Below are 11414 nucleotides of genomic sequence, written 5' to 3'. Positions count from 1 at the left end.
CTTGGCCGTAGCCCACGCCCTCGCTCTCCCGGTGAGATGGGAAATCCATAAATGCCACTCTAGACCTCTCTGTAGGAAAGGCTGAGGGCAAGTGTTCATAATGCATTTCACAGTCAACAATAAAATCTCTGCATTCTCCGGACTCACCAGAAAACTTTTCGGGTGGGGCGAGGCGAGGAGCCGCTGCGTGGATCACTGGGGCCGATGATGCTCCAGCAGCTGCCGGGGACGGTGGGGCTATAGTGTCAGGAGAGGGGGGATCCTTTGTGAGGTGAGCGAGGACTTGACGTACTTGGGCTGCCAGGAGGTTCACTTGGGTAGTGATGGTGGTTTTGAAGTCCTCCTGACAGTTCGCCAGCTCCTTCACGCCACTATGCAGACAGGACATCTGATCCTCCTGCTGGTTCAGGCGGGCGTTTTGGGAGCGAAGGGCCGCTGTCAACTGGTCTGAGTCGGCTGGGTTCATGCTTGGCCAGTTCGTTCTGTCACAACTGAACGTGGACCCGAACCCAAATGCACGACTCAGACAAAGTTTACAAATAAACTATCCTTTATTTAGGAAAAAGTAACAAAGAAAAATCGCTCTTGCTGAGGAAAATCAAAAAACTACACGAGAAAACAAAGATCACTCACTGAGAGGAACAACAACAAAAAAATCACTCAAGAGAGGAAGAACACGAAGGCTACAAAGTATCAAAATAACATGAAGCAAAGTGCCAAGCAAAGTGTCAAAAATACAAAACCTGACGTGGACAAGATTCAAGGAAATGGCTGGCGTGGGTCTTACTGTTTCACGAGACAAGACGAACTGGCACAGGACAAGGGGGAACACAGGCTATATATACACACACACACGGTAATGGGGAACAGGTGGGAACAATCAGGGCGGGGCAGACAATCAGACTGGTGACACACGAGGAAGGGCAAGTGACCTGAAACGAGAGGAGAGTTAATTTCCAAAATAAAACAGGAAGCCACGAGACAACATGGACACAGGACAAAACATATAACTTAACACAATTTCTTGGACATGACAATTTTCTACTAACACAACTACTGCCCTTAGGGACAGACATCCTTGTAATGTTAGGGCCACTATTGCTGTACTTTCTAATCTTTTTGCCTATGTCTCTTTCTCAATCTTTCAACCCTGCCTCTTTGGAGCAAATTGGTGATTCTGGGTTATGGAAATAAAATTTTATTTAATTGAAAATTGAATCTGACTTCTGGTTACAGACGGAGTAACAGTGGAATCGCCCTTTTCCTGCTACAGATAAGCCTACTTCCTAATTTGTTTCACTTTACATATTTGGAGGTTGCTGCTTGGTTGCCGAGCTCAAAATGGAGCCGTGAAATGGATATGCAGGTTTTATATTGGATAAATGACATGACCTGATTCACATTAATTGCATAGATCTGTTTCATGTTGCCAAGTTGGAGGATCAATGGGGTAAACCTACAGTGAAGAATATTAGAGGGCTGCATGTGTACACTAACTACATATGTTTATATTAACTTTATGTTGTTTTAACTGCAGTTGATGAAAAGTGAAAGACTGTAACACCACAGCAAACTGAACAGGACTGTGGGCTCAGACTTACATACTAATGTTCAACAAAAAATAAATTAAATAATAATGACCAATTTCCGTTGGTGCTCTGTCCCTAATTAGGTTTGATTTAAGTATCCTGTTTTCCTTACAAAGCCTACACACATTTGGTATGTACGGGATGCTATGGGGATGTCATGTCCACCCCTGCCGTCCTGCTTTCAGCATTAGCTTTGTACATTACCACAGTAGAACAGTTTATCATTCTAATAATACTTGCTGCAAGGACTGCCTGGTAGAAAATGTAAACACTCACATTAATATCCTGGAGAAGCCCATCAGCAATGTATTGGTGCACATATACATGTATGATGTATGGCTGCTACAACAGTTGAGCCAAACTCCAAATCTGTTTTGGACAATACTTTTTGGTTGCTGTTGTTTACTGTTTTGTTTTATTATTGTTATTGTCTGCTTTTTGGTGTCCTATTTGAAGTCAATGAGAATGTTTCCCTATGACTTAGTTTTGTATTTCTAAACACCGTTTTTATTACTCAAGAATAATTATACAGGTCATTCACATGAAAAAAGTAATATAAATTATGAGAGCGAAAGAAAGAGAGAGAGAAAGAGAGAGAGAGTAAGAGAAAGAGAGTTTCAAGGAAACTGATGGTGTGATGTGCAAAGTGAGGAGGGAAGAGACACCAGAGTCCAAAATACACAGGGGAAAAGGAGGGTGGAATTATGAGAATGTGAGAGAGGTAAATCTGTTACATGACTGTTGATGTTCAGAAAGATGCCAGAGCTGCAGCTATCTGCAGATCTCTGAAGATGGTTGAGGTTGAGGATGGGTGGGAGCTCTGTTTCCCAGAACTTTACAATTTCTCATGCTGGAAGCTCCATTATACTTGGGCTGAAACATTGTTCATTGACACTGCACTGTCCTCCATCTCTGTGCTCACTGCCGTCCTCAACCTGTTTATCATCATCTCATGCCTGGATTCCACTGGATGCGTAACGGCTGCAGATCCGTCGTCGGAGCCGTTACGCACCCATTATAATCAATGTGTGAGATTCCACCGACTGCAGATCCGCTGCGTAATGAGTCCGACAACGCAGGGCCATCCGACAGCCCTCGCAACACTTGCGCAGAGCTTCTATTTTTGTCGGACGACGGAGCACTACGCATAAATTCAGCACAGAGCAGATCGTTCGGGACAGGAAGTCTTGCACAGACACAAAATAAAACACCGGTATATTTTCAAAATAAAATACCTCGGGTTCGCTAACGAGGTCGGCCGGCTCGTTAACAAGCCGGCCGACCTCGTTAGTGCTCGTTAAGACGGAGTCGCTGGATTTGTCTCCAGTCATTAACGAGGAGATGTTGATTATCTTCCAGTTATATCAATTGATTAGGCGTGCATTCGCGAGATCTCGTGCGTCCTCGGGACTCTGCTGTCCGCAACAGCTCCGACACAGACGGATCCGGTGGGTGTTGACGGACTGCGTAGATACGCAGTCGTTGCGGACAGACCCCTGTTGGAGTCGTTACGCATCCAGTGGAATCCAGGCGTAAGTCTCCCACTTCAGGCAGAGATTAACTTTTTTTCTCTCATTACAAGGTTTTGTACTTAAACATGTGAAGAACTGCTTTAGGTTAAGAAGAATTGTCTTTCAACTGGTACTTAATAATGTTGCTCTCTAATAATAGTCTTATCTTCTGTCTTTCTGACTGCACGTTAACACACAAATCCACTGTGACTTCTATATTGTAATTTGAATCATCAACACTTCAATATGTTCACTATATGCTGCTGAAAAGAGAGCATCCAAATCCTTAACTTAATATTCTTGAATAATTGTTGGAGTTTTGGTCATTTTGTTATGAGGACGTTTTGTAGAATGATGCTTTTCTCTTTTCCTCCAGGCAGCTCCACACACCCACCAACATCCTCCTCCTCTCTCTGGCTGTCTCAGATTTTCTTGTGGGCCTCCTGCTGATGCCAGCAAATGCTGTAAAAAGAACACATTGCTGGTTGTTTGGTGACCTTTTGTGTTCTCTTTATAGGTTTGTGATCAACATCATTCTCTCTGCCTCAGTAGTAAACATGGTGCTCATATCAGTTGACCGCTATCTGGCTATTTTTGACCCTCTGCATTACACCACCAGAATCACTGTGAATAGAGTTAGAGTCTGTGTTTGTCTTTTATGGTTCTGTTCTGTTGCCTCCAATAGTTACTACTTTAATTTACTTCTTATTCAACAACAAGAAAACACTTCTTACTGCTATGGAGATTGTCTTGTTTTATTACATGAGGTCAGTGCCTACCTTGAACTTGTTTTAAACTTAATTGTCCCTGTTACTGCCATTATAGTTTTATATACGAGAGTATTTGTTGTGGCTGTGTCTCAAGCTCGTGCCATGCGCTCTCACATTACAGCTGTCACAAAGCAGATTTCAGTGACTAAAACAGCAAAGAAATCTGAGCTGAAAGCAGCCAGGACTCTTGGTGTTTTGGTAGTTGTGTTTCTTATCTGTTTCATGCCAAATTACTTTGCAAGTATGGGAGGAATTGATTACATGAGTTATTCAACTCTAGCCTTTATTCTGTATCTGTACTATTTCAACTCTTGTCTAAACCCTGTGATTTATGCCTTGTTTTACCCCTGGTTCAGAAAAGCAGTTAAACTCATCGTTACTCTTCAGATCCTGCAGCCTGGCTCCTGTGAGGCCAACATACTGTAGAGTAGCTTTGGAAGGATAACTTAATGAGATTGGTGAAAACCAGATAATATTTCTGTTTTTCCCTCTCTGCTGATTTTTATATTAAAAGCAAGTCGAAGTCAGAAAATAATAAGATGAGAAAAAATGGTTCCAAACTGAGGACTAAACAATGTAATGATATCTCAAACATCATGTCTCTATAATCCCACACGTGGGTCAATAGGTTGGTGAACATAAATTAATTAATCACAAAGTTTTGGATGTCACAGTTTATGATTTATTCTAAATTTTAAAATTCAAACATTTAAATTGTATAATCTGCTAATCTATCAGTAGAAATGTATGATGTCAATCGATAACTGATAACAGTTTTTTGAACTACTCACTCCTTGTTGACTGTTCTCTCTCCCATTTACATGGTTTTCTCTATTCTTCCTGTGTTGTATCTGCAAATGTTTTTTTGAGTGTATCACAGGTCTGCCTCTCTAAGTCACACTATAACCTCAAAGTACAAGTTAAATAAATGTTTCCCCCAAAGATGGTTTCTGTCATTTCATGTTTCTATATTAAGATGCACTGATATAAAAATGTTGCCAATACGATAACCAATATTAACATTGATGTTAATGAATAATAACAGATATTTAGCCATTTTGATATGAGCTATATAAAAAAAACTATGATAATCAAATTTTGCACATACTGAAAATCATGTGTACACACTGTAAATTTGAAAAAGAAATGTCCATAAATCATAGTTCCTCTCAGAAAGTTAAAAGACCTCAAAGAAAAGTGCAAGTAACTAACAGCATTTATTTTCTGTTACTTTTACAATTTCGTAAAACAAGTGTGTAATTTACCAGCAGTCCAATTCAACACACATCTGTGAACAATTTTGGATTATAAATCTATACTTTAGGGTCCTTAAATCTTATTAAATATCTTGGCATGGTTTTATATACTTTATTTTTTATTTTATCCCTTGGTATATTCCCCAAATAATATCAGACAATATCAAATCCCAGAATCCTCTTTGTTATAGCTTGTACTTGGGTCAAATAAGGTTGCAAGGCTGGGCAGGTCCAAAAAATATGGGTATGGTCTGCCATTAGTTGACCACATTGTCTCCAACATTGGGTCTGATGGCCTGTTTGTTTTTGTCAACAAAAGCTCCTCCAAGACTGAGTTTGTGGTCGACATCTGGATGTGTATTATGGCAGTCCATTCCTCTGGGGAGATTGCAATTTCCAACTCTCTTTCCCATTTTTGTTTGATATAATCTGAGTGGGTCTTCATCAATGAAATACCCGAGTACAGATTCCCGATAATTTGTCGGGAGGACTTTGAATCATAAACCCTCATTAACATTTGTGTAACCCCAGATTGTTCTTCTGTACCGTGACCTTTCACCTCATTTTGATAATAATGTTGTATTTGTGTGTGTATATACAAATCTTGTCTTCCTAGACAATATTTTCAGACATAGACTGAAAGTCCATTAATTTTCCATCCTTTACTAATGAAGAGTATGATGAAATTCCATACCTTAGGGATGCTGGCTTAAAATCTGGGTCGTATGCTGGCCACCTCAGTATTTTTATTTCTTTTTGGATCTGAAATTTCTTCACAAAGTCTAGCCACACATTCAGTGAAAAACAAACCCATTGATTCTGGAGATCAGGTAAGTCCTTAATAACAGAAGGGCAGCCCACCAAAGATTGTACAGGTCTACTTGATAGTGATAATTCAATGTCTTTCCAGTTGGCTTCATACTCGGGGTTACACCAAAGAATCAAAGGTCTTAACTGTGCTGCAACATAAAAATCCCTCAAGCATGGTAGGGCCATCCCCCCCTCCTCCCTCAACAACTACAATGTATTGTATCTTATTCGTGTTTTTTTCCCCTCCCATATAAATCTTGAAATTTGCTTATCCCATGCTTTAAACTGTGAGTCGGGAATTTTAACTGGTAGTGACTGAAATAAATATAGCAAACGAGGTAAGATATTAATTTTGGTGGTCATTATTCGGCTGCCGAAGTCAAGAGGGAGTGAGCCCCATCTGTTAAAATTGTCACATATTTTTGTTAGCCACTGTATAATTCTCATTGTAGAGGTGAGTTGTATCCTTTGTCAGTTTCACTCCCAGATATTTTATACTTGTAGAGTTCCATTTAAAATTGTACCTGTTTACAAGATTCCCCCGACCAGCTCTACGGACACCGGAGACATGGAGCTGGGGACATGCCTCCAATGCCCTCATGCCGCTATCACACTTCAACACCTTATGCAATTATTACTATACAGTTTATTTCTATTTGATATTGTGTCTGTTATTACTTTTAGTGATTGTTTGTTTGGAGTTCAATATTTAATAAAAAAATAGTGTTTTGGATAACAACAAATTCAATTACCATGTGTACTGTGAGAGGGGGTCGCTGCCAGCCACAAATCACCAGAGAATTATCAACCTATTCTGCAGCTTTCCTCAGAAAGTTTTCAACTCAACTTTGAGCCACAAATTTACTTTTGAAAAATCTTAGAGACATTAAAAAAAGGGAAGAAATCTGGACCTCAACTCATCAGATGTGTAAATAGTAAGGGGTAACGTTACGCAGAACTCACAATACATTTTATACCTTGTTTGGTTCTGTAAGAAAAAAACACATGCAGCAGTATCAGTTTGTTTTCTTTCTTTTAACTGACAAACACAATCCTCTTGTTGGGTACTGAGGTAACTTTTTTTTTCCCACAGACAACTTTGGTAAACTATTTTCATTATTTAAAGAAGAAAGAAGACAAAAGTCTACAAAACTGGAAAGCATTTCTGAGGCTGCAGTCACACATTGGCAAACTGTCCTCTCTAACAAATAGCACTTTTGGCCAAACCGTAGCTCCTATCATTGAACCGACTTCACTTTGAGCATCCTGAGTTCCTCCTGAATGTCTACATATGTGTTTTCTGAAAAAAAAAAATGTTTTACCATGGCGGTTTATGAGGCTATGGGTGCATATTGGTGGCGCATTTATGCGTCCTATGCCCAAACTATAACTCTGACAGCTATAGCAGACAAATGTGACTAAGAAGACACATTTCCTACATTTCTACCCATAAATTATTTCTGAAGAGTGGCATCTGCAACCTCAAGTGCAGTTTCCAAATTCATTTTTTGACAAATTTTTCTCTTCCTCTACACTTAAGCTATGATGTAATCTACTCTAACCTCTCCATATGGTAACATTGGGGGGATTTTTGGGTGTGTTTTTGCTGAATAATTTGAAAAACATTTGCCAAAACCCTTAGAAAAGTCTTAGCACACTTGTCATGGCCGAGCCTGTCGATTTGATACCTTTTTAGTGTATGTATTACCAAAACTCCGGGAGGAGTAGTCGACCGAAAAAAACACGGAAGCTACGGAAGAATAAGAAGAAGCGCTGTGTTGGATGTGTTTACACACTACAAAAGATAATTCAGGAACCGGCTACTTCCTGGTTACAAGCCAGATTCTTAACCCTCTAGGCCATGGTCTGTCCAAAAATGATTGTGACGTTTTCTGGGAATCTGCCAGTAGCTCTTGGTCAAATAAGACGAGCAGTGCCAAGGTGATCCAGGAGCTCGTCGACCCGGGGGATTGGATAGGCGTCAAACCGCGAAACATCATTCACCCTGCGATAGTCCACACAGAACCGGATAGACCCGTCCTTCTTGCTTACAAGAAGGATGGGGCTACACCACGCACCGTCACGCCCGAGTGAGTCTCAACATGGTGTTGAATAAGGCTTGTGCGTACTGGCAGGGGGGAGAACACATCAGCGTAACACTGCTGCAACCTGGCAATATGTGCTTTCTGGGACGGTGAGAGATGGTTTTCACAGAGGAGCGAAGCAGGATTGGTCGATTTTGGAACTTCAGGCCCCAACTCATCTCTCTCTGCAATTGCCGTCACTCAGCCTCTTTCCATACTTTAAGGAGGTTGAGGTGATAAATCTGCGTAGCCCCCCCTGTCAGACCGCACAAGCTCATAATCAACATCATCCACTCGTCCTTGCCATTTGGCGAGTGATTTGGAGGCGGAAGATGGGAGTAATACAAGCACTTTATCTCCCGGTGAAAATTGTCTTAACCTAGATCCTCTGTTGTACAGCCGCTGCTGACGTTCCTGGGCCCGGAGCAAATTCTCACGTGATAACTGTCACAGTGTGTGCAGTTTTGCTCTCAGGTCCAGGATGTATTGAATTTCGTTTTTACTGGGGCTTGGACCTTCCTCCCAGCTTTTAGTCCCAGTCTTGTAGGCAAGATGGCGCCAGTGTGTGTGGCTGCCCGTCTGCTGCTCCTGCAATGTTTGGTGTTTTTGTTGTTTCTGACCATCGGCACTAAACAGATTGAGTCTCTGCTGGTGTATGATCGCCATGCCATGTTATCTCTCCGGCAAAATGTTAATGATCTCGGTGCGTTTGCCCGCGATCGACAAAATACTTTGCCCCCGCTCCTGGCGGGGATTCCGCCTCACCTGTTCCGGGCTTCGGCCTTACCTGTACGGCGTAAGCGTCGGCGTCGCCGCGGCAGACGCGGAGGTCGGCTGGTGAAGCTGAGGCTCCAGCTGACGCACTCTTCGTCCATTTCCCAGACAGGACTTGGATTATTCTCTCCTTTTGCTGTGCCCCGGCGCTTCTTGGATCCCGTTGATGCCTGCCTGGTACCTGTCATCGGCTCATCTGAGGGGTACCGGTGAGTGCAGCGCTCTTGTCGAACTTTTACCTGCTGGCTGTTCATTCTTTAACTCCCCGCGGACATCAGGTCGTGGAGGAGGAACGGCGACTGTTTACAAAAATACCTTTAAATGTAAACAGCGCACCATCTCAACGTCATATTCCAGCTTTGAGGTGTCTTTATTTGAGGTGGGTCGTTCCGATCCGGTGCTGTGCGCCGTCATCTACCGGCCCCCCAAATACAACAAGGACTTTGTGAAATATGACTGTGCACTTTTCCTAGGGGATTTTAATATTCATGTGTGTTGTCCTGAAAAGCCGCTGGTGAAGGACTTTCTGAGCCTTATTGACTCTTTTAATTTGGTGCAGTGTGTGTCTGGTCCCACACATGAACATGGACACACTTTAGAGCTCGTCCTCTCTCATGGTTTATCTGTGTCTAACTTGGAGATCTGTGACGATGTGTTCTCTGATCATATGCCTGTGCTGTTTGAAGTTGCTTTCTCCTGTGCTGAATTTAAATCTGGCGCTCCTGTTCAGAGACGTCGGATTTTTAACTCTTGCACTGCCGGTCATTTCTCTGTTGCTTTGACCGGCTCTGTGAGCCTCCTGTCTCTGCTGACACTGAGTAGCTCAGCTCCTGGTTTCACTCCTCCTACCAGACCATACTGGACTCTGTGGCTCCATTAAAAACTGTGCAGCCTAAAGCTAAACCTGAGCCCTGGTTTAACGGCAGAACCCGTGAAGCTAGGCGGGAGTGCCGCAGAGCTGAACGGAAGTGGAAGAAGGACAAGCTGCAGGTTTCCTTCCAAATCCTTAAAGACTGTTGGCGCCGCTACCAGAGCACCGTTAAAGAGACTAAAAGAGAATACCTGGCAAACATCATTGAGACCAACCACCACAACCCGCATGTGTTATTAAAAACCATTGACTCTGTTCTTAATGCTCCACAGCCTGTCAGCTTGGAGGCATCTCCTGAAATGTGTGATAACTTCCTGCACTTTTTTATTGACAAGGTTGCTCCTGCTAGGTCCCTCATCTCTGCTCCTGCATCTGACCCCTCAGTCACTGCTCCTTGTTCTGCAGCTTTTGATGGTTTTGAGCCAGTGTCTCTGTCTCTTTTAGAGGACCTGGTTGGCCATATTAAGCCATCAGGTTCTCCCTGTGATGCTGTCTCCCCTCGTTTCTTTAAAGAGGTTTTCCCCAGTATAGGGCAGTCTGTATTACATATCATTAACAGTAGTCTGTCTACTGGTCTTGTTCCTCAAAGTTTTAAACATGCAGTGGTGCAGCCCCTACTGAAGAAACCTGGCCTAGATTGCAGCGTGCTGGCTAATTTTAGGCCTATCTCCAAGCTGCCCTTTATCTCTAAGGTCTTGGAGAAGGTGGTATATGGTCAGCTACAGTCTTTTCTTGATGTACATGGTGTCCTGGAGGTGTTCCAATCTGGTTTTAAAACTATGCACAGCACAGAGTCAGCTCTACTCAGAGTTTTTAACGACATCCTCCTGGCTAATGACTCCGGTGACCATGTAATTCTTGTTCTGTTGGACCTGACTTCAGCGATTGACACTGTGGACCATAGCACCCTAGTGGCTCGGTTACGCCACCTAGTTGGCATCAGTGGTACTGCGTTGCAGTGGTTCAAGTCCTACCTGACTGACAGAAGTTTAAGTGTAAGCCTTGGTACCTCAGAGTCCAGCCCTGCTCCACTGCTGTATGGGGTTCCACAGGGGTCAATTTTAGGGCCCCTGCTTTTTTCTTTGTATTTACTGCCTTTGGGCTCCATCTTGAGAAAGCACGGCATCCCCTTTCACTGCTACGCTGATGACAGTCAGATATACGTGCCGCTGAAGAAAAAAGATGCTTTCTCCCTCACACCGCTCCTGTCATGTCTCAAAGACATCAAGGCCTGGATGGCCTTGAACTTTTTAAATTTCAATGAGCAGAAAACAGAAGTGATGGTGTTTGGCCCTAGTGGCTCTTGTGTGACCCCTCCTTTTGACTTGGGCCCTCTGGCAGATTTTTTAAGACCGACTGTGTTAAATTTAGGTTTTAAGATGGACAGTGATTTTAAATTAGATCGTCAGATTAGTGCTGTTGTGAGGTCAAGCTTTTTCCACATCAGGCAGCTGGCTAAGGTGAAGCCTTTCCTTACGCACCAGCACTTTGAAACGGTAATCCACGCCTTCGTTACATCTCGGCTGGATTACTGTAACTCACTGTACCTTGGAGTCAGCCAGTCCTCCCTCGCACGGCTCCAGTTAGTGCAGAACTGGCTGCTCGCCTCTTAACTGGAGTTCATAAGAGGGAGCACATAACTCCCATCCTGGCCTCCTCCACTGGCTGCCTGTGCATTTTAGAGTCCATTTTAAGATTCTTTTATTTGTTTTTAAATCTTTAAATGGTCTCGCCCCACTGTACCTCTCT

The 11414-nt window shown here is 42.9% G+C and overlaps 1 protein-coding gene across 1 annotated transcript; it reads left to right on the top strand.

Moving 5' to 3' along the window:
- Positions 1–3486: 3486 nt before the first annotated feature.
- On the top strand, positions 3487–4296 carry LOC131967735 (trace amine-associated receptor 13c-like; the record flags this gene model as incomplete). The annotated part of the gene is made up of 1 exon (XM_059328675.1): positions 3487–4296. A coding segment is annotated over one exon (810 nt), but the record flags the coding sequence as incomplete, so codon positions are not given.
- Positions 4297–11414: the final 7118 nt, after the last annotated feature.

Source organism: Centropristis striata, unplaced genomic scaffold, assembly GCF_030273125.1.
Source record: "Centropristis striata isolate RG_2023a ecotype Rhode Island unplaced genomic scaffold, C.striata_1.0 Scaffold_25, whole genome shotgun sequence".
NCBI classification, from domain to species: Eukaryota; Metazoa; Chordata; class Actinopteri; order Perciformes; family Serranidae; genus Centropristis; species Centropristis striata.
The sequence above is the reverse complement of the archived record's forward strand: the minus strand, read 5'-3'. Positions and strand labels throughout refer to the sequence as shown.